Source organism: Cottoperca gobio, chromosome 15, assembly GCF_900634415.1.
Source record: "Cottoperca gobio chromosome 15, fCotGob3.1, whole genome shotgun sequence".
Classification (NCBI taxonomy): domain Eukaryota; kingdom Metazoa; phylum Chordata; class Actinopteri; order Perciformes; family Bovichtidae; genus Cottoperca; species Cottoperca gobio.
In genome coordinates this window covers 10961626-10986733 of record NC_041369.1, presented here as the reverse complement: position 1 = coordinate 10986733, position 25108 = coordinate 10961626, and the positions used below count along the sequence as shown (strand labels likewise).

The following is a 25108-nucleotide window of genomic DNA, read 5'->3' as shown; positions in this document are numbered from 1 at the left end:
ATAAAGATATTGACGAGTGGAGCTTTAATATAACATGTTGGCTACAGTGATACTGAAAGACTGGTGTTAGACACTATAATGAGAGCATCTCTTTCTCTAGTCAATAATGTGGCTATTGTAACTATTGCAGGACATCTAGCAAGGAACATGTTGGACTGTTCAGCACAATGTGTATTTGTTTCTAAATGAAGAGGCAAATCAATTCAAAGTGAAATTTATGTTTGCTCTGGCTGAATGCCTCAAGTCAGTACTGTACGTGGTGTGCCAAGTTGTATCCCTAAGGGCAATTCAACCTAACACACTGAAAGAAACTATAGAGTGGAGAAGTGGGGAGGTTATATTGGGTGGCTGAACAACTGTACTGAACAAATCTGATTGAAAATAAGTGAATAGTACATTTAACAAGATAACATAATATGTCTCAAAGATTACAATCGTAGGAAAAATATCTTGTTGATGCTCTATTGACACCGTGGTATGGTATTTGTTTAGTATACGTTGTACACATTTGAAATGTGGATCAACTTTGAATTAAAGGACAGCGATTCTTGCACACCTGTACACAGATAGGTGCGTAGTTAAATACACGATCAGTGGAGGTAACACACGTGGAACCATTACATGTAGTGAATGAAATAGGTAGACTGTGTTTCTCAAAAGCAACACTTTGATTTTGAGATGATTTATATGGACCTCATGTTCTCGTATAGGAATCAAACTGCATTGAGACACGCTGTATAGGAAGACGAGTACTTAATAAGAATGAGCTCTTCCTTTCAGTCATGTCTGTCATTGTATGTCGCACAAGCGATGTAGGCTCACTATCTCTGAAAGTGTCATTCTGTCTAGAAGCATCCTGCAGCTTCACTCAGACAAAGGCAGATTAATAGTATACTGCTGTCTCTAAGTCCAAAGACAGATATTGGGATCAAAAGATTAGAGGGATTTTCCCGTAGGATTTCTGCCTTGTTTAAATACAAGTGCTCCCGACTGTCAAAGGGTGTTTGTGAAATTCTTTGACACCTAACTCCTCCTTAACGGGATTCGTCCCACAGCACAAATAAACATGCCACACTCACACACGCTCCCAATAAACTGGGCTACGCAGTGGGTTTCTTATTGGAGCATGTTATCTGGCATATGGAGTTAAGTGTATATCGCAAGAAGCATAATTCACAGAGTAAATCCTGTTATCTGCCATAAAGTGATGTAATGTATGCTTGACATCTGGCAGAATTCTTTGTTTGTTCATCATAAATAACGTCTGTATTCATACCTCTGTTTTGTGTGGAAAAAATATCTCACTTTGCATAATTGCTGGATGTTTTGTATGCAATCTTAACGGTTTGATCTCCCTTACACAGATACAAAAGCTATCTATAAGCTATACGGATAAAAGCTGCGTAGAGGCGAAGATTTGCCTCTTTAAATTCCAGACTGTAGATGATATTTTCACTTTGAACATAAGTTGCCTTTGATGCTCCTGGTTGGGTGTCATCCTTTATGAGTCGTCTGAAAAACTAAAAACAAGTTGAAAGTGCACTGCCATAATTTGAAAGCTGTCATGCTAATGACAAATCACTTTTCAGGAACATTTTATGTGACTTTGAAGCCCTTTGTGTAAAAGCACAAATATACCTGACTCGACCATAGCTTATGTGTCACATTTTAGGGATTTTCTACATGCTCCCTCTTGCAAAAAATATATATGTGTGTGGGTATGTAACCTTAATATATATTTATTGATCAGATTCAGAAATCATTGGTTGCATTTTCACCAGGGACCTTTTTTATTTTTACAATTCTGTCTCTTGTAATGTATATGGAAAGGGATGTAGCTCACACTTTACAGTACTTAAAGCTTAGCTGTATTTAATACTCGGTGTGCTTTATTAATACTTTTTTTTTAACTTTAGCTGAAGAGCCGCTCTTCAGATAGGGATTTGTCACACGCCAACAGTGAGAGCCACAACTACAGTTTCCTTAAGCAACTGCTGAGCATATTTATCCAGAGAAGGTGCTTGGTGAACAATTGCACACATTGCTTCAACACGAGTTTGTGATTTCCATTACAATAAATTACAAATGAGCCTATACTTCCAAACTTGCAGTGTACATTGATTCTTACAAGACATCTTCGTTCTCCTGCCAGGCCTATTACTCAAAAAAGATTTACTCCACATCTGAAATACTATCCTAGATATTGTCAATCCTGGGATTAAGGTTATTAGATCTACTGTATAAGCTGCTCTGATTATCCTGTTGGATCATTCCGACCCACAAGATGTAAAAGAATGGCGAGGTCTTCAGCACATCTGCTCCCACAATCCTCTCTGTTTGGGCTGTCTCTTTGGAAATATCTGGATTGGACTATATTGTACAAGCTATCTGTCCCGCAAAGCTTGTAGTAGCTGTATAATAAGATGAATTAAATCAAACACAGGAACTGTTTGAGTTTATCTAATTAGAAGAAGAACAAAAAGATGTCCCAAGAAACAGGGGGAAAGTGCTAGGTAACACAATCTTACTACCGCAAACATTTTGTCAGCTTTCAGACAGAGCCAGGCGAGCTGTTTCCCCCTGTTTCCAGTGTTAATGCTAAGCTAAGACAACTGTCAGTTGTCTGCAGCCTTATATTTAATGGACAGACACGAGAGCGTTATGATATCTTCATCTTTCCCTTAACTTCAACTTATTCTTTATTATTATTTTCTCCGTCAGGATGCCGCGTGTGTGAGAGTTAGTGAGTGTGTGAGAGTTAGTGAGTGTGTGAGAGTTAGTGAGTGTGTGAGAGTTAGTGAGTGTGTGTCTGTCCGCGGCTAATCTCGCTTATGACTGGACCCATCACAATATACTTTGTGCACATTTATGAAGGTATGCTCAAGGCCCCGACGTCTGCGGTAAATCACAAGTATTCATTCCGCTAAAATGTGGAACTCTAGCAGAGTTATTGGACACTTTACCATTTTCAGGAATCTAGTGTCAGTGGGGTGACCTCACAAAGAGGTGATATGAAGAGTATATTGTTCTGAAAGCAAGATCTGGCACCGTTGACCAAGAGTAGAAATTGTGCAGTATAGCCACAACTGTGGGAGCTATCAATATCCAGTGTGTGTGAGTGGCCAGTCACTCCGCCCGTTTCCTCCTTGCACTCCTACTGTTGCTTGAGGAGGATAATGAGGAAGATGGTGAGCTCTGTAATGCCACTAACGCTCCTTTGTAAGATAGATGCATTAGGTTTAGGCTGTGGTACTAAGACATGAGCCTTCACTTATACCCATTACTCTTGATTTGGTCGAATTTGTAATTTAACAAAAAATCGATCCTCTGGTAGCTGTGACCTTTGCGGCAAGGCTTTTACATTTTCCCTTAAAGTGCCTCTGCGACAAAGGATTTTAGAGGAGTCTTCCTGCTACTATTTTTCAAACTACAACTGTCTAATGGGCTGGCAATGGATTCAGTGGCTTCTGTTCTTGTTATTGCATGTATGGTGATGACTTTATACCCCCTGATTAATAACACTGCAGAAAAAGGAAAAGAAAACAAGAGCCCCTTTTTATATATGAGATTTCATAGAGTTGCATGTGTGTTTGTCAGGGGGGACCATGTAGACAATGCACTTTATGTCAGTACAAATTATTTTAAAGAGGCATTGGCGGGGTAATGTGGTTACAAAACAAAGGATTGGTCCATTCGGGATATATGGGGGCTGAATGTCTGATTTTACCTAGTATTGCTTGGTTATAAATCATGACATATACCCTATTTTGATATAAATATCAGCTTATTAATAATACTATTTATATCATTTGAAAATAACTCCTGTGCTTTCAATCAATCTCTTTAGTGTGCGTTAATAAATCACCATGTAGACTAAGTTGCTCTTTGAAAATGTTCCGGATCATCAGAGCAGCATCATGGCAACTAAAGACGAAATAACAACACGATAAGGCTACTGTTTCAAAATTAAAGAATGCATTTATTACCAGTGCAAAAACGTACCGCTAACCAGTATAATGTGAATTTATGAATTCAGCATGGGGGAGGGGCGCGTAGAACAGCTGGCTTGCAGCAATCAAGGCCAAATATTTTATTGTTTTTGCTATTTTTCTACTTATACATAACACTTAAACAGATGGGGATCAAGGAGCACAAATGTAAAACATATATTTAAAGAAATCATGATTCGACAATCAATTAACAATAGGCAAGACTTGACCAATCAGATTCAATTATGTAAATTCCTAGTTGGGGACAAGCCAATCATTACTACTCAGCCTTAGAAAACAGTTGTGTGCTATAATGTCCGCTGGGGTCCTGGAGGAAGGTTTCCAAAGTTTGAAAAATAACACTGCTGTGGAGTTGCATTATGGGAATCGTAGGATCTCTGGTCTGTGCAGTATCTGAGAAGGTTACAGAGGTTAATAAAATGTTAGATCATGCTTTATTATTTGTCACTCATAAATTACAAATGAAAACTTCTGAAGAGCAATGAGTGGTTTGCTGCATATTAAGGAAGCTGGATTCACCAGGTCACTTAAACAGTTCTTACGTACACATTTCTCTGCAGCACCTTTAGGGGATGTCCAAATAACCACCACATAGACTATTTGGCAATGAGAGTTTCAGCTTTTTCACAAGGAAATATTGTCATACAGTAGCTGACCTACTTTACAAAGCAATGCTGGCATGATAAACTGCTTCAGTTTCAGGTTATTTAAGATGTAATTGTACTGCTTTCATTAGGAAGTGTCAGTTGCCTAATAATTCATAATATTGAAAATAATTTAACATTTTCATTGAATTACACTGATAATGCATGTGTCATATTTTACAACATGCCCTTAGTTAAGTTGCTTCCTCACCTCCTGACTAAACAGTCTACCAAATAAGCATATTGCTGTGAGAGAACACATTTTTGCTCACTCAAAAATGACTGTATGAAATGGCCCATTAGGGATGCAGGACATGAACACACACACACACAGTGTTTGGTGTCACACTTCTTTAAAATGTTTAAGGTCGAATCTCACTTTGAGGTTTTTATTTCTTTATTTTTGTTAATACACAACTTCCTAGGGGCGAAAGAAATGTGTTTCATTAATTTGTTTAAGAGCTGCTACGTTACACACACAATTAGGCTCTCTTATAACACGCTGCAGAAATATTATTTTAACCGGAAGCAATTATTGAAAGGCAGCTATGATTGCACATAGTCTATGAGTAAAGAGTTATTTTCCTGGTGTGGTTAATGTTGACAAGCAGCCGCCTCAATACAAGCTAGGTGGAAGGTTTTCACCTTATTTGTGATGGCATGCAGTTGATTCCTGACTCAACCATGCCATATTAATACATCATTTGACGGCACAAAGCTTCATCATTATATTTATGCAAACCATTTCAGGATCCCAATATCACTGCAGCAACCACTTCTTACTTTTCTACCAACAGAGCATACAACACTTGCCGAGAACTAACCACATTTATCCCACATTTGTGTCATTGTAAATTTGGAAGTATGACTTACATTAGTTTTTACTTTTTGATAGCAAACTCCAAGGAGTTCCTTTTCAGAAGAGACCAGAATCATAACTATACTTAAAAAAGATTGTGAAGTGAAGTAACCATTTAAATTAAGTGTTTCCTTTAAGGGAAAGCTTTTTAAGTGGTTGGAATAAATACCCCTTGAATACTGAGTTAATACTGTAGAACCAGCTGAAACTAAGTAATACGACAGACAAAGAATTCCAACATAATTAAAAAACTGCAATTCTGATTACATTAAGAGCGGATGACAAAAGCTTGATTCAGGCAAACAGGATGTTCTAAAATTGTCAAATGTCAGAGACAAATGAATTCTATCTCTTGCTGTGTGTTGTGTGTAGTGAATGTGACACATGTTCCTTTATGTGAAATGTAGAGTCACCCAGAACCCTCCCTGCTCTTGGCATGTCCATCCAACTGCATTCAGGCACGCTGCAAAACGGACATGAATGCCTTAATGACGTTTTGTCGAGTTGGCAGACAGTAGTCTGCACGTTTTATAATAGTGGATTGAGCGCTGCTAGTTTGGCTTTTTACGGATTGTCACGTTGGCGTTAAATAGTTGTCACAGTTTGGAGCTCACAGTCAGAGCGTCATAGTTGTGTGGAAGGTGTCAGATTCATGTCTGCAGGAGGCAAATAGAAAATAAAATCGATTCTAGACGTATTAACCCTCCTTGTTTTTCTTTCTTCTGCTGTCACACACCAGATGTTACATTTAGTTTGGCATCAAGTTGAATAGTAATGTAATTACTCTCCATGAGCTAAGCACCATGTGCATGATCAACAGCACAAGACCATCAGAGATGCAGATTGTCTGATAGACAGTTGAGTGCATTTCGGTGTAGTGTTACCAGCACAATAGCACTGGGATCACTTTGTCAAGGGGATTAAATGGATTTATGTCTCTGGATTAGGATGCAACCAGCTGGGTACATTTGTGAAAGAAAGAGTGTGTGTGTGTGTGTGATTGTGTGTGTGTGTGTGTGTGTGATTGTGTGATTGTGTGTGTGTGTGTGTGTGTGATTGTGTGTGTGTGTGTGTGTGTGTGTGTGTGTGTGTGTGTGTGTGTGTGTGTGTGTGTGTGTGTGTGTGTGTGTGATAGAGGGCTTGTTTTAATGGTCCCTGTCAGGTGATACGGCTGTTAGAGGAAAGCTTAATTTCTTCAGAACACTACTAAATAAAACCCTCGCTTAGTGCGGCCACTGGAGATTGATTAAAAATAATTACTTCTACTACTGGACACAATTCTTTAACAATTGAAATTCTCTGAGCACCCTTATTATGTTTTCTAATGTATAGTTTCGCAATTAGATATGTGCAGTTTGTGTTTATGTCTCTTTTAGTGTGAATAAAATGTGCTCAGATCACATTTAATATAAGGATACTATATCCTGCATGCCTCTTAAGATGCACCTAATTAGGATAACTTAATCATTGTACCTCTAAATCTAATTTTAATTTGTTTTTGATCACCTATAATTAAAAGAAAGGATTCCATATAACACAATGTTAATTGCACAAAAACCGTACACACAATCTTAAACAAACTATCAAATGTCCTTGAGCAGGCTCCTCTTTGAATTGAAATGTAGTCGGAGGAATTATTAGTTATTGTGGCAAATGTCATCATCAGCGTCTTTGGGGTCTTGATTCTCTTTTTACTTCTCATGTGATCACTTTGCAACTGCCAGCTTCATGCTTGCCTTGTCAGAATGTCTTTTCAGCAGTGTGGTTTTCATCATCAAGCTAACCTTTTGTGAACAAAGTGCACTTTTCTTAGTTTCTTTTACAATACAATCTCGTTTATCCACTGTCAACAAGTGTGAACAACATGATGCATAAAGTTGCACCGATTCAACCTATGATTACATTTACAAACAATTGTGTTTGTTTAAAAAATGTTTATAGATTATATTAAATTCAATGAAATAATATATACATATCCCATATATCCATATATAAGGACTTGGATAAATGAGGCACTATTTGTATTTGATAATAGTACTTCACATTATGTAACAAATGTAACAAATTGGACATAAAATGTAACTGAATTGGTCTCGTTATGTTAAGTGAATGTTTACTTGCCTTGTATTTTGTTCACAAAATGATGATTTGGATTGGTTTTTGTGCATGAAGTCTGATTTGGAAGGGAAATCCGGTGGTGATGGTAAGTTTTGGGTCAAAAAATCGCTTGAATCTGGGCAACAAACCATTTTAAAGAGGTAGGAGTTTATTTTGTAGTGGAAATTGGGCTTTTTTATCCCAACTGGCCGCATGGTTCCAGTAACTGGATGATTACAGGATCATTTTTTGTTGTACAAATATTGATTAGACATTGCATGCTATTGTCTTTTATGATTTCAGGTCATGATAATATAATATCATCAATTTTCAGTTTATACCATTGTGTGTATTTTTGCAATTCTGATTTGAATTATTTAAATATTAAATATGGAATCAGTCTCCAGGCAAACTGCAAGCAGTAAATGGTGAATATAACTGTTGACTGACTCTTGACTGTTCTTTCTAGAGGCAGTTGGGCCCTTACACACTCTCATTTCAGTGGTTTTGCATGTTTTCTCAAACCCACTTATTTCTCCCACTGGTCGCATGATGTTCACCTCACCTGGTTGCTATTACTTTACCAACATGTAATTTATCTCTCTGTTTTCTTTATTAGTGACAGATTTTACATGGCAATTTTCTCACCTCCTCACACCTCACTTTGATTCCTAAAATCAATGTTAGGGCAATTTCCTTTGCGAGGCATTTTCCTTTTGCATTGCCAATATGTGCTCACTGGTCATTGCTTTTGGTACGGAGACCGAATCACCTGAATAGAGTTCCAGTCACGAGACCCCACAGCCCTATCTGAACCCGTAGAGCTATAGTGCTATAGCACAGCCAACTCTATTTATTTAGGTTCTTTTCTCTTGCAGTGCATTTCATCACATGCGGTGTAGAGCAGGTTTTCACTTAAGAAAGAAACAGCGAAACACTGCATACAGATTCCTCTAAGTATTTTGAATTAAATAGTTGTTGTTACCAACATTTACATTCCATCATGTTTATCAAACAAAGTCAAATAAATAAAAAGATTTAATGAGCCTAAAGCAACAATGATGAACCGGCCTAATGCCTCTGGACGTTTATCATGATCAATACTGGTTCTTCAATCTTTTAACAGTGATGCCAGTTTTTTATCTGCTGCCAACAAAGAATCTAGTTCTTCAAGGTTATATCAAATATTCAGGAGGGCTCATTCAGTTACAACTCTGTCCTGTATTCCAGGTCAATGTACGAGCAAAAAGGGTGGACAACAAAATGAATGCCTTTGCATAAATCACAATTTCCTCTGCAGGAGTTTCAATAGGTCACTTGCATGTGATGTTTAATGCCTTGCATGGTTACGACATGCAATGGCCAGTACTAGTCTGCATGCTGCTTAATGAATGTCTTCCTCTCTTTCTCTTTGCCTGTCCGGGCTTCCAGAAGACAACTATACTGAAGGTGGGTATTTTAATTGTTGCTTTCCTTTCTTGCTAAATGTTGTATGCCTCCACATTGTCAGGGCTAAGGCTCCTCAAATAAAGGTTTTGTACTGGTAATGATATTGATAATACTGGAGTGGTAAGTCTGATCAGGGTTTCATTGGTGTGTTTTTCATTTATTTGTTTTGTTTTTTATTGTTACACCTCACTGTAATACATATTCATGTGTGATTGAACTAATACCTAAATCAATAATAAAGAATAAGATTGGAATAAGCTTTTCTAACTATATACCTCTTAGCAGTACTTTGGGTAGCCTTGAAGTACTGCTTGTTTGTTTTAAGCTACCAACTGGTTACCTATAAATACCATTCACCTTTTAAAAAAGAGATCCAAGCGGGCATCCTTAAGTAAAAATCATTTTGAAAGGATTAAACTTCAGGTGATCAATAAGCTACTATAATTATGTAAAATATATCAATTGCACTAATCATAGGTACTACATAACAGAACAATATTGACTAATTCCTTAAAGGTGTAATGTTTAGTACCGAGCCACCTGCTCTAAATAAATAGCTTTTCAACTACTGGGCCCATACTCCCTACATTTATAGTCATCAGTTATTAAATATTGAATTAAATATAAGCACAATTCCACCAAAGTGCTGAAACTCCAAGAGCCGGTCAGAATAACACAGCCATCTTACAATCTTCACGTGTGGGGCTGCCGACTGCTCCACTCGCCTCCTGGCCGCAGTGAGGAGGAGGCAAGGCTATGAGTCGCTTTCTCATTTCTGCCACTTTTATTGAATTTAATCCAATAAACAAACTTTAAAACTGACACTGACCATAGATGTATTATTGATAAGCCAGTCGGGGCAGCTATACTTCTATATTCTCTGGGCAGATTGGCCCTACATTGACTCACTACCGCCTCTAGAGGGACCAGTGGTATTACAAGCCAGGACTGGACAGGGCTAGTCAGTTAGCATGCTCGTTAGTTCATTCTTCGAATGTTATAAACTTAAATTATAGCCATATCTTACACATTGCCCCTTTACATCAGTATTAATTAATTAAATTAAGTTACTCAAATGTGTGTTTAAGGTATTTGCTATTATAGATTAGTTTCTTTATTAATAATATTTTCTTCTGTACTATATCTAGTTTTTATTTTTAATGAATATGAGAAATGTTTTGTTGGTAAGTATAGTGTCATAAATTGTTATTGTACTATTTTGAAACAGCCGGGTAATGACAATGTATAGCAGGAAAAACAAGCTGGCTAACGTAAAGCACTGGAAGCAACTAACGTAAAGCCCCTTCCTCTAACCACTTGTGTTTGTCCAGGCAGCTAGCTAGCAGGCAATTCAATAATAGCAAAGACAATTCAGCACTTTCACTTCCAGGAGTTGTTGAGAATGTTGGAGTTAAATTGCAAGAATAAAAGCATGTCACCTGAATGTCAGAAGAACTCTGGAGAGAAAATGGATCCACCAGCCAAACAATGCAGTCGGTGCTGTGCCTGGACCCTATTGTTAATGGCTAATATATATTGGTTAACCGTGTCATTCAAATGAATACATTTTAATTTACGCAATTTGTACTCATTGCTACTTAAAACAGCACTGTAACCAGACCATGTTGAATCATCTTCCTTTTTTTTCTGCATTTCATGTTGACAGTTGTTGAAGGTAAAACAGTTTTCTGCTATATACTGTATGTGCACAGGGATCTCTCTTTCATTTTTAGGTGGAATGATAGTCTGTGTACTTTCTCATCTTTTGGAGAAAAAAAAAGGTCAACCTGAATTTAGATTTCTGAATGATGACTAGTAAGTGGCTGATGATGCATTGCAACCTGCTTAGGTTGACTAAATGCTCATCACGCTAACCCTGTCTGTGCACCCTCCTCTTCCTCTCCGTCCCACTCTTCCCCATCCTGACACTCCTTAAGTAACACAGACATCTACTCTGTCAGAGATGCCTGCGTGTCGCTGTCACACAGCTTCCCATGATCCCTTGTTCTCTGCTGACTGTGCTCTTGTTTTCCTTTAAGGTCTGGCACACCTGATGATGGGCGATCAAGGTATGAGCTCTGCTCCTTATTCCCATCATTCCTCCATTGTCCCTCCTGCTCCCATTGTGCTCAGAAGTGTGTGTGCATATAACTCTTGTGCGTTGCTCAGGCTTGAAGCTTCATTTATGGGCTGTCATTTTACTTATTTTGAATGACCTAGTTGATTTTCATTCTCCCAGAGTCTTTTTTTCTTCTCTGTATGACCCCTTTTTAAAGCTCATTTGGCTTCCCCACTCTGCTGGGTAGCCGTCTCATTACTCTCCATGTTTTCTTTCTTTTTAATTATTCACATCTGCTGTACAATTCTGATGTTATATGATGATGTGGTTCAAGTGAAGGGACATTTGCATTAAGATTATTAGAATATGATGCATGGTGGTGGAAAAATAGCTTACTGATTTTTTAAGCTGATCCTCATCTGTCGTGCATGTTACGACTGTCTGCACAGACGATCTGTCCTTTCTATCTTCATCCATTTGTGTGGCTTCTGCATATCATGCAGCAGAGCAGGGACATGAAGTGTTGTTCTTCTCGTTCCCCTTTCCCTCTTTAGTCCCCTTTTGAAGTCACACATTTCCTCTCTTCTATTTGCACATATATGTAGCCATCAAGCCTCTTTCTCCTGCCGTCTGTTCCTTTTTCCGACCTGACCTTGACACTTATTGGTGTCCCCTCTCCTTTTGTTCTCCCTTTTTGTCTGGAATCTGCTTTCTTCATGGAACATTTCATCAAATCTCATAGGTAAAAGTAAAGGTACTACCCTTTTAATTATCTGTGTTCATGAAACTATGACAGCAGTGTTTGTGGCAGTATATACTCATGCTAAGTGAAGTATATCAAGTCATTGGCATTTTTAAAAATTGCTTTCTCAACTATTAATGAAAGCTTTCCAAGGTAGGTGCCACTTTCGCTTTACCTTCACACGTTAAAGCTGTGTTGCGTGTTTCGTTTCTGCTTGATGCATGTAAATGAGACTCTATGAACACACATGTGCTGTCCTAGTTCCAGTACATCACCACCACCACCACCCAGGGGTAACTACCTTCTTTCGTCAAATAATTGGTTTTGGGGTTTTGCGGGTGAGGCTTGATCATAGTGTTGTGGGCCTCCCATCCTGGCTGTGACCCTCACCTCTCCTCTCTGTGGGGTAAGTGGACTTCTGATCTTTGCCATTTGACTCTCCTCCTCAGGGCAGAGAGGGGAAGTTTGGCTACTAAGGTCCCTGCTGAGCATTCAAGGTAAAACTTTGATTCATTCAAGTTAGTTACTGAATTAAAGCCAAATTTAGTCATCATTAGCTTACTGAAGTGTTGGGAACTTGAAGGTCATTGTGTGTGGTTAACCAATTGGAGAATGACATGTAATAAACCTCAAATTTAAAAAGTACACTATGACGTTCAATGTTTCACATTTTCCTTCATTTTGCTTGCTCTTGTTGTTGCTTTGACTTTTACTATGTTATTAGTTTTAGTTTCGCAAATTATTTTACGCAGTTTTGGAACATTTCTATTTCTTTACACAAAATAGAAAATATTTTGTTATGTTAAATGCTATCTCTAATCATATACTTGTGAAGCATCATCTGAACAGGTAAGTCTTCAAACTACCATGTGGTGTACAGTGTGAGGCTTTACTTTATGCTGTGTGAACAGGAACCATAGCTATTGTAATGTCCAATATTCTGCTGCTGGAAGTCAAATCTGCGGTGATATGTACATGGATGACATTCACACACACTCACGCGAAAACATTCTCCATTATGATTGATTTTTTCAAATCCTAAGGTAAGTGTCATTTCCACAATCCCACTGGTTTCTTATGGTTTGGCAAGTGGATGCATACCAGTTGGCTTTTCATTACACACATACTTGACATGCATTCAACAAATGTAATTCCACTTTTAATGTTTGGTTTTAATTAGAAAATCACGCTGTGAGTGGTTTGAACACTTTTAATAATTTAAAAAATATTAATTACATTTTTGCAGTCTTCAGGTTTTGCAAAATCCTTGGAATAATGCACTAGTTGTCATTGACCCTAACTGTGTAAACAATGAGGAGGGCATTTGGTATTCTGTAAACACAGATGCCAGATGTTCAATGCATTGGCATTTCGTTGTCTGAAACATACCTGTAACATGTAAGAATGAACAAAACTACTGTATATCTGGTGATACTTGCTACAATTATGTAATCTAGTTGATAAATTGTTTTACACTAAGTAGTGACTTTTAGATCCCTAATACACACTTGATGTGTGTTTTAGTGTACACTATATGCCTTCATTTGAAACCCACAGGTTTATCTACACCACACCAAAGCTTCAGTTTAGCTGTGGCAGAAGGGAAGCCACAGGGAGAGATTGAGAAAATGCTGATGAGGCATACATCTGACATTTGAAGCACACTGCTTCTAATTTGGGCCATTGTTAGTTGTCCCCTGTGTCATACAGTGTGAAGTCCAGTTATGCACTGTGCAGTCACAAACACATATCCCCACTTGAGCATTAAATCTAGGAGTTAGGACACTGCCTGTATTCATTGTCTGCTTTAAGCTGGTGAGAATATTGTGTATTATGTTAGCCCCCCCGGAGGTCCTCCTGTGTCACGTTAACCACTTGCATGGTTTATCCTCTGTTTCATGGCTGGTCCCTCGAGGATGGCTAGTTTCTATGTGCTGCTCTCAGCTAGTGTACTGACACTGCAGTGCTAAAACCTTGTTTCCATCCAGCTCTAGAAAGCAGGGCATACAGTAGGATAAGTCATATTACCGCTGGCACACAAATCACTGGGTATTTAATTGCTGTCATCACAATAAACTGCCATGTGCAGCTTAAGAGGAACTGCAGGCTGTGCAGAAAGGCTTACAGGTACCAATGGCCTATTTCTAAATGAGTATACTTTTTAATGTAATTGCTTTCACTTTCGAAAAAAGAAAATTGTCCATTTTTATTATATTGTGCACATTCCCAGGGATTTTTGTGCGGTGGGCAGCCGGATCCCTCTGCTAGTTTGTTTGAACACGATGTGTTATATTTTTTATGTCAAATTAAATATTTAATTTTAAAGAATACTGATGAACCCTCCAAGTCACACACTTCAAAATATAACTTAAATCTCATATACAGAAATCACTTTCACATCGAAAAGGTTCTGCTGTTTACATTTGCAGGTACATTTTTGTATCTTGTATTTTTCTGCCAGATTCGCATTAACTGATGGAGAAACTGAACTTCTAATTATGACTGCAATGGCAGTAAACAGGAATGTGGATGACCGTCGTGTTCTCACACGTACAAATCCGCTGTGGTTTGTGGGTTTTAAATGTAACATTCATACAGTAAACATTCATAAGACAAATATTTGTATATATGTGTGTGTCTGTGTGTGTGTGTGAGATACACCAAGGCCGCATGAGACACAAACAATGCCAGCATCACTGTGTACTCTACACATAGTGGCATATTTCATACAGTACAAAATCATGGAATCACGTGCCAGATAAATACAGATTTATGTGCAGTAGCTAGATTATATTGCTAGTGTCCCATCTGATCCAGGACATCTTTACTTAACCCTGACGAAAAAGCATCTTGTAAGGAGATCTGCATATGTTTGCATTCCTTATGGTAATGGTTATTAAGGTCGGATTCAGCACAGCTCAGTGAGCGAGTGCTATAGGAATGTGTTTAGATCCATGAAATACATTGAAAAAGCCTCACTTGACATACTGCATGTGGGATTTAGAAGTATTGCCCGTTTACTTCAACACAAGCTCAGTAAAATGCTCAAGTGTTATGCAAAGTTTGACCATCTGCATAACTACAAAGGTCATGATAGACTAAAATAAAAAGAGCTTCGACACTGGATGCTCAAACTCACGCATGGACAGCCTACTGTATATCTATTTAGAATATTTTGAGTTTTATATAAAGTAATTTGTAACCTCTCATTCTGCTATATAAATCTTTACTATGAAATCTGCTGAGGCTCTGCTTCACTGAATTTATTCTCCGTAACTTGTTTGTAAGGTTTATACTGTACAAAATTCCTATGATGGGGTGAAATTGTTTTTAAAAAATAGAGAACCACTGCCTAAAATCCTTCTTTCTATCTTTGTTCCTTTTATGATGTTCTGAAATGTTAAAGCTTTATATGTATTTGTTTTCTAGGAGAGTGTTTACATTTTAGTCCAGGGATGATCTTACATAGAGGTGTATTACATTTTAAGATGTAACCAAAGAGTAGCCCATCTGAAGCACACGGCACCTTTGCCATGGAAGCAGAAGTTATTTTCTGTGATGTGCAATGGTATGTCAAAGTGCAACTCATCAAGACGTTATGCCTTCTTTATCTGACACAAGTAACACAATACCATGTGGTGCGCGTTGAATCAACAACAGATGTTTCCTTTTTAGCTTCAAATGAAACCTGGAAGACTGTCAGTGAAATACTTGCAGCTCCATCGACTCCCCCAGAATTGCAATTTCTCAGTTTTAACCCTGTAGATAGTAAGCATATATGGGGTTGCAGACGGCTAATAAATACTAACCTGTGAGTTAAATGTATGTACAGAATTTTTAAAAAAAACATGACGTCTTTTAGTGAGGGTGCTAATATCTGACGGTCTTGATTTGCACTTCTCCTGGAGGGCATACTCCGAGATGATAACACCTTACAATGAGCAGTCATCTGGACTCTCATTATCTAAAATGTCAGCAGAAATGCTGTTTGAGAAGCTGACTCAGAGTTTTAACAAACACTAAATTGGGTTTATCTCTAGGTCTTGGCATATGGGTAACATCCTCACCATCTGGTCTGAAAACACTGAATGTAAGAACCTGATTTATTCTCATATTGCAGACAAATCAGTAGCTCCCAATCTGAAAATGTTTTTTAAAATATAATGTGGAAGAAAAAGTTTTTGGTCCAAGACTAGTTAACTACTTTTGATGGCCTAAGGAGCTACCTTGTTAACGCATAAGAAGATTTACTGTTGTAGAGATAAAGCGCTATAAACTACGTATTTATAAAGACATACTATATACAGCATGTCTCCTCCAGCAGGCAGAGCTTTCAAAATATGAGTGAAGTAAAATCCGAGTAATTACAGAACGGACCTGCCTTTATATTTATGTGTTACCTGGCAATGTCTGTCTTTAAGAGAAACTCACTAAGAAGCTATAAACATGCAGTTAAGGGAAAATGTTTACTATGACATTATCTTGCAAGTGTCACAGTTTTGCTCAGATTTTCACTGAGAAGTCGTCAAGAAGTGTTTCAGCAGACCTTTTATCTTTGCGAGCGTAAGCAAATATTCCTGTTGACTCACCTAAATTTCAAAGCCAAAAGGTAAGCAGGCTCCTCCCTTGAATACTTTAAATTCCTATGCTGTAAAGTAAAACAGTTAAAGATGTACTAAATACTGATTTACAGTTTTATCTGCACTAACACCCTCATTAGCTGCAGGCAACAAACCGCTCAGTGCGACTACCAAGACGTGAAAATGTTGCTACATTCAAAAAGAATAGGTAGACGACTGCAGTAACAATATAGTGGCTGCTCGCATATTCTGTGTGCATTGAGTCGAGAGAATGCCAGCGAAATTCTGTCAAAAGTAATTTCACACATATAATGACTCATGTTTCTTCATAACGGCTGTGTGAAAAACATGATGAATGCTAGAGTGAGGGGGAAAGTGTGATGAATAACTGTTGTCAAAATTATTTTAGTAAGATGTGGATTTGGTTGTACAGTCAGGTGGTGCTCAAATAGTAGTCTTTGAATAGTTGGAGTAGGAGATCAGATCCAAAACATTGCTTTTGTGTAGTATAGTGATTGGATCAGCCAATTTCAGGAACCTTATGGAACAATATGATGAAGAGTTTGACCAGGGACGTGTGGTCAGGGAAGGCAGGGGAGGCTCTGTAAAAAAACAAATAACAATAAAATAAAATATAAATGTATATTTATCCACTGGTCTGTGCTATAAATGCATTTTATGTATGATTCCAATAATTTTGATAATTTTTATAGTCAAAATCGTTGAATTTGCGTATTCTTTGTTCAGATACAGGAGAGCTGTGGCAGCAACAAGCTGAGCCTTCCCTCGGATTGCGCAATCCCTTGCAAACTAGGTTGAGCGCATGCATTTGGCGCGTGCCTGTTGCTATCTCTCTGTATGTCGCCAATATAATGTTTACAGACACTTTTATTATGCGTCCTGACTTTCCATAGTCTAGTTAATGTATATAATGTATGTGTGTAACATATTTAGTCTTGCTGATGTGACATAAAGTGTGACATGAAGAGGGCGCACGTGAGCCCACAGGTTCGTGTTGCTGCTGTTCTTCTACACAGAGACGGTAAGCGCCAACAAACTACTGCTAGCTACCATCAGAGTCAGGTGCACTGTAGCACCGTTTAGTTTAGTTTCTTTCTCCGACTGACGGCCATGGAAGATGGAAGATTTTACAAGTAAAGGTAAGATCACAATTGTATTGAAAATAGGATCTGGCTAAGAGAAAACAATCCACTATTTAAACTAAATTTTGTTAATATTGCAGTCTGTATTGAAATTAATCAAAGCATCAGACTAAAAACGCTATGGAGGGTGCAGAGCAAATACCTCTGAGCCGCTATAAAAGTTCTTTTTTGGCCAAATATGTACCTTGTGTGTGTGTGTGTGTGTGTGTGTGTGTGTGTGTGTGTGTGTGTGTGTGTGTGTGTGTACAGAATACTGATATGCAAAATAACCAGTAGTCAATGTTCATGCTGCCAAGAAAATGGTGAAGAAGCTACTAGGTTCATATATTTGTAAATCTGACTCTGAAAGTGCCTCCCCAGCCATGAACCTCACCGTACGTCACTGAGTTTGACTGACCTGAAATAATGTTGGTGTGTAAGAACAGTCCCACCTAAGGTTAAGAGTTTGTTTACAACCTCATAAACGTACATCTTGAAGAATGATCAATTTCACTAGGTGAGGAATACAGATGTGTGTAGACAAATAAGGACTATAATATATAATACACATAATGATGTGTAATTTACCATATTAGCAGATATTTTCTCTATTAGTGTATTATTTTAAAAACAAATCAACATCTTCATTTGACCCCTTGACTTGGTTTCTTATGTGTATGAGAAATGTACTTTAAACTAAAGTGATTTTCTGTGCAAAGAGAGAAGCCAACATGAGTAACCGATGATGAAATATCCTGTTTAGATTACATCACAGTTGGAAAATGTGTGTTTGAGATATGTGCAGGCCAATATAGTTTAGAATCTTTAAAAAAACATTTACACTACTACTACTCATGGGTTGGAAGTAAATTAAAGATGATGTCATGATGGGTTAGGGTGAAGATTAGCATTATTGTACTTGGCAAAGGTCAATCACTGATGGTGCACCAGCCAGCAAGCGACTCATACAGCTTTTGGAATTTGATGAGCGGTTTAGTGGGACTTGTTATAGTGGGACAGATAGGCTGAATGGACTATAGTCTACGTTAAGAATGAATTAGCAGAGAAGTTGAACCTTGAGGATGTCAACAATCACGTCGCCCAGATACAAATCTGTTGTTTGCGAGTTGCACTGCACACGTTGTATTGTCTGTACATCTCTGGGTTGGCTGCATCGGTGATGCTTTGTTCTGCTGTTAAAGTGGCAGGTTATTTAATTTATGTAGCATAATAATATGAAGGCTGTAAGGCTTTACAGAGAAAGGCGGTTGTATATCTATAATTGCTAAGGATGAAATGTATTGTTGGTTTGGACATAATGGCGCGGTGGAGCGATTCACACCCGGGGACAGCATGATGTTGTACCACTTGTCTGTATGTGTTGACATGTTAAAACACTTTCTATTGTAGCAAAAGGTGGCCTTTAATGTATTAGTGCTATGCTATAACATTATGACATTATAAAACATCATATCGCCCCCCTTTTAAAAATGTAACAAAGTAATGTTTATCCAGAATATGTTTTTTAACTGACTTTTACTTATATCTGACTACATTTCACTTTTACTTGACTAAAACATTCTGCAACGGTTTCCATACCCTTTATTACTATAATTCTCAAACTTGTTAGATCTTCATCTTTTATCAGTGTTGCCATATAGAACGTGTAAGCATCCAGCTTGATAAGGTAATGACCTCTTTGTTTTCTTGGTGGGCAAGACAGCACAGGTTGTCCAGAGTATTAAAGATTACATGCACACTGAATTATTACCACTTCTGGCTTACTCAGTACATACCAATGTACCTCATCCATGCCTGCACTGCCTAGCTTACCTGTTCCATATACCACCCCAGGGCCATCAGTGTGTGTTACAAACAAGGTAATTGTATTTGATGGGTCACAGAGGCAGTTTTCAAAGAGATGGGGGAACAGACTCCTTTGCAGTGCAGAGAAAAAAGGACTGTAATTGCCTGGAGTGAGATTTGTGTATCTTGACATGGCAGATTGGCAAGACTGCACTAAAGCTCCACAGATTAGTACATTACCACAGATTCTGCTCCTGAGGGGGAGGCAGGAAGACACACAGAAAGAGTGAAGGACTTAAAGCAGACAGAGAGAGGCATTTAAAGAATGAGCACAAGGAAATGGGCAGAGAAAGGGAGAGGGGGGTACTGTGTGGAAAGAATAAGTGTGATAAAGTGGAATTATAAAACAGAGCCATGTGATTATAACAGACACAGAGGGAAAAAAATAGTAATGAAGGGAAGAAGAAAAACCTCTTGACGCCTGAAGTTGTTTGAGAGTGTTTTCTTTTTGAAGAAAATTAGGTTTGTTTGTTTCGAGCAAACATTTATTTTTCATACATCAGACCTGCCTGTCTGGCTTTTTTGATAGACATGTTTTGCCTCTTCGTGCCAGTCTCAGCTTCATCACCAGCATCCAAAATCAGATAAGCAGCAGCGTGCCTTCACTTCTCTCAACTGTCATAACAGACAGCTTTTCTGAGGTTGATGGCAGGTTTCAACGGCATTCCCTGTCTTCTCATGTACATCATCAATAATGACAAAATCCGACATCAGACTTTTAATTAACACTTATCAGTTCCTTTCCTAAAGAACGTTTATTATAAAAGATGACAAGCATATATATTTTTCCCAACCTAAGGAAGGGGCGAAGGAGAATGTAGAATAAAAAGGTTGGATCAATATGAACAAGGCTCATCTGGCTCCCCAGGTGGAGTGGAAGGAGATCTGCTCCAGATCAATATTGCTGGTCAATGCCAGTGAGAGACTGCAGTGATGAAAAACTCTATTTCTTGGCCCGCAGAAGGCATTGGATGGATCTTAGCGAAAAAGGAGATATCCATGATTCAGTTGTATACTGTGAAATGCATCCTTTGCATGTCGTTTTGTTTCGTTATACTTCAGCATTTAGATCATGTAGAAATGTTACCGGCCTCGACTGAAAGAAAGCTGCCACGTATTAGATTTTCTTTTTTAAATGTGCACAATAAATGTTTACAGAGCGATGTATAGTACTGCTTTGTGTGGGTGATTTATGAGAGCAGGCCAGTGGCTTAGCTGCCTTCAAAGAGATTGTTATTTCCGCCATCATTAATGGACCATTCATCTTCTCCCATTACACCGTTAGTCTACAGCGTGTTTCTTTCCAGACATCTTGGAGAAAAGGGATACAGTGTGACTAATTTATCTGGAATTACTCACACTCCAAGACACATTCATTTGTCCTTCCCATGACTCTTTTCACGGTGGCATTACAATGTTTACTGGTAAATATGGAGAGAATTAAGGGTCAATACAGTAAACACAAATGGGTTCATGATGCACAAATAAAACAGATAAATACAGTTTTCGATTTAAAATAAAAAAATACAAATGCATTTTCTATCCACAAAGAATTACCTTTCAACCTGAATAAATGTCAAACAATTTTAGAAATTAGACTCTTTTATTGTCCTTCAATGCATGTAGTGTTTACCATGTTAGAAGATTCTCCACACACAAACCAAATCCACACATTAGGTGATTAATACACAGGAGTAAACATGTACAGGAAGCCTTTTAAAGTATAAATGTTTTTAGATAAACCCCAAGATGGAAATATATGGATTACCTAACATTTGCTTAGTTCAGGTTGCAATTATTTGTTAAATTAGATAGAAGGATGAATTTATGATCACAGTAATTTACTTAAAAATCGTAATATTATAATATAATATATTTGTTAAACCTTTTGAAAATGTATCATGAACTGTGCATTTGTCCCTCCTATTGACACTTATTTCTCTCTATTAGTTTAAAAACAAAGAATAATAGAACAAATCAACCTTTACAGTATTAATCTCAGTGATGGACTTTAAATAATAATTAAATATAATAAATTAAACTATAATTAGGACCTGAGAGTTCTTGCGCCTTTGATACAACATTCTGTGAATATTTTCATCCAACTGACCAAACCCAAACATGGATCCCTTTTCAATGATGCATAGCGAGGAAATGGCAAGGCTCCCTGTGGGAAATTGAATAGTCCATTTCCAATCGAGTGTGCCCTGGAAAATCCATGGGGGTCAGTGGCAATTTGTCTCAGGAGGTCTGCACTGAGAGTCATTACGCTCAAGACCAACATGTCCTGAGGGATCCATTCTTTAAAGGGAAACTATTTATATATATATGTATATGTGTGTGTATATATATACAGTATGTGTAAATATATATATATATATATATATATATATAAATATCTGTGTGTATATATACACAATACATATGCATATATGTATATACAGTATATACAGTGCATATATATATATAAAAATATGTGTGTGTGTATATATTTATATATAATATTTCCCTGTTATCCTTTTGTAAATAGGTATGGTTTCCTGGATGGATGCATGGAGTTGCATAACGCCGTAATAACCAACACAATACAACATTTTCCTTTGGCATAGTTAAGCAGCATCTCATTAACCTCTATTTTTGAGTAGCTCATCATTGTTTAACAAATTGCTCATGTCCCTTGTTTAATTATAAGCAAAGTGCCATATCTACTCCACTTGGAAGACAGATTTTGTTGTTGTTTCGATTAAAGGTGTCATGAATTTTAATGAAAAAAAAATGTGTCGCTATCAATCATTATTGTTTACTCATGTTTTAGCAGGAGGACTCTTGAGCTAATCTTTCATGATATACAAACCTGAGATCATTTTCTTAGTTTCATCATTATGTTGTTGATTATCAATTCAGATCTAATCCACATAGCTATAATGGAAGGCGTCTCTGTACGTCTGTCCTTCGATTTTCTCGTCCACCGTTCCTCCGATGGATTTCACACTTGGCGAGTGTATTGTTGAGGACCAAAGGAAACACAGAGTCGAGTGTGAAGTTGTTCGGATGAAGTTCTCGAGAAAGCAATACCGCAGGCCGAGCAAATGTCGCGTTCCGGACAGGCAACCTTTCAACGGGCACTGCACTAGTTTGAAAAATATTTTTTTAAACAGTCATGACTTAAAATGAAAATGAGCAATTTATGGATAAGAGATTTAAGCTCTGTTTAGTGTCAAACACCCATCCTCTCTTATTAGTGTGCCTATTTCTGCTGCTCTTCTTCTTGGTTTGTTTTCACTTTGGTTGCAGTAGTTTTATCTGTCTCTGTGTTATTCATTTGCCCTCCCGTCACTTTTCCTGCCTTGGATTTTTTTTCTCCGCTCCTCGGATTCAAATCACCTGCGCATTGCCCACACAGCCGTAGAGAGAGAACGGGCGGATGAAAGACAGTGGGAGATTACATGACCCTACTTGATCCATAGCTGCTGTATCAATGAGTTTCTAGTCATCATTGCACTCTTCCTTTGGATTGTGGCTGAGATCCACCTCAGAGTAACATCCAAATATCAGCACTATCCCTGTTCTTGTTTTCACCGTTGTTAGAGGACGTTCAGAAGAGCATAAAGCTGCAGTATGATTACTGATCAGAATTATATCACGCCGCAAACCTTTATTAATAAACAACATAAGAAATTGCAAGATTTAGGTTGAAATCATGTGACGTGAAAGCTAATCATTTCAGTACTGCCTGGATAGTGAACTGTTAAGTACATATTACAGTAGTTACAGTAGTTAAGTACATATTACAGTATAAATATCTTCATGAGATAAAACTGGAAATTTATCATCCACATTTCTTCTCTCTCGTGGCACTCGCACGTCTCATGAATTATAGATGTAACTCATTTGTGGTTATTCCCTATAGTGTTTAGTAATCATTTATCTTCCTCATCTTTATCACAGGTGTTATTTGTACAATGATATCTCTCACTATAATTAAGCTACTTCAGGAATGATAATCTTACAAATGTGACTTTGTGTTGTCTTACATTGCAACAAAGGGATTTAATGTCAATGCAAATCGAGGTTAATAATGTATCCATCAAATTCCCATTCTCACTTGCTTGGATGTGTTAGAATCTTTCGACCAGGTTTGATCCGTGTTTAAAAAATATTTGTATTTATTTATAATCTATAAACATTTCTAATAAATCTAAAAAGGGAGAAGTAATTTTAACTAACTAAGTTTATGCCGGAGCTGATTCTCCTGTTAAAAAGGTAGAAGCTGCTTTAAAAAAAAGAAACTGGATATTTGATACTGATAAGGGCTTGATAAACCCTGTGTTGCCTGTGGGGAATGACATAATGAACTGTAAATATATTGCTTTCAGATGGCCCTGCTGAAGCCATAATTCCCTGTCCATGAGCTCAGGTGAAGGTCAGCGGGGAGTTGTCAAAATGTCCATGTTCCCATGAATGTGCGATCACAGCAAAGGCTCCCAAGAATTAAAGTGGCTGTCAGAGTCGAGCCAACCTGGATCATTAATTTTCATTTTTGTTCACAGTCAGCCGTTATTTATCCTTGGGCTTTATAATTTTGAGCTTGTGGGATTGGGCCAGAGTTTCCTGTAAAGCAGTGAGTGCATAATTTGGCAGAATAGCAGCAGCACAGTTAGCCTGTACATTACATTTATCCTGACAAGTAAAACAGCATTTCTCTGCTGAGCTTATTGAGGAACATGCAACGCTACTCATGAAACATCAAGGAACACCGCATTCTAGGATGGACTGACTTTGTGTGACATACACTTTATTTGATGTGAGTGCAGCAGATTGTACACCGATGTTTTACATATTTGTTCTATTATGGGATAAGTCATCATCCCTTAGCTCTGCTGGAAATGGTTTTTTTTCATTGTTAAGAAGTGTATAGCTCCAGCGCCTATTGGTTTCATTGAAGATCTCCAACAATGCTTGTGAACAGTTTTTTGATTAAAGCTACAGTCGGCAAGACTTTACATAAAAATAGATTTTATCCGGCAGCATCACAAAGTGGGGCTATGTCAGAAGGGCATCCTATCCACCGTAATTGAGATCACACACATTCTTCCTACTTGCTAAAATTAAATTCTGTCTTTGAGAACGGTCACTTCACCCGCAGGAAATTAAAAATCAAAGCTTGATACAACGTTGTCTCCTAAACAACAGCGAGGGAGTGCTCTGAAAATCTCTCTTTCATATCCTGCGCCTGTCTCTCTGTTATCCGGGTATTATAGTTAAAAATGTGTACTTCTGCCGGCTATCACAGTGTCTTTGAAGTTGGAAACTCAATATTAGGTTTAAACAAAAAGTTATTTAACCACACATTAGGACAAATAGGTTTTAGACCGAACAAACAACTGAAGATAGATTGTGTAAATCAAGTAAAGTGAATGTAAAGATAACAAAAGATAATATATCCAATGCCTGTATAGCTATCACTACACTGGTATGGGTGTACTGTAGATGTCAAACATTTGATCAATAAATTATTACAAAAAGTCAGAATCAATCACAGAGGGCGGTGATGCTCTTTTCATTATGTATGAATACTGTACTGTTTGCTGCCCTAGTTTTCTGCTGCTGGAGAATTGTGACATAAAACAATTCAAGAGCAATAAGCTTTTTGTTTTGAG

General features: G+C 37.8%; 1 protein-coding gene across 1 annotated transcript in view; it reads left to right on the top strand.

Annotated features, from left to right (window-relative positions):
* The window catches only part of LOC115019661 (neurexin-1a-like), a 237272-nt gene that overhangs the window by 6711 nt on the left and 205453 nt on the right, over positions 1 to 25108 (top strand). Inside the window, exons 2-4 of the mRNA XM_029449122.1 lie at positions 9042 to 9059; positions 11099 to 11128; positions 12310 to 12357. Coding sequence (XP_029304982.1) covers positions 9042 to 9059; positions 11099 to 11128; positions 12310 to 12357 — 96 coding nt within the window. The remainder of the gene's footprint in view (positions 1 to 9041; positions 9060 to 11098; positions 11129 to 12309; positions 12358 to 25108) is intronic.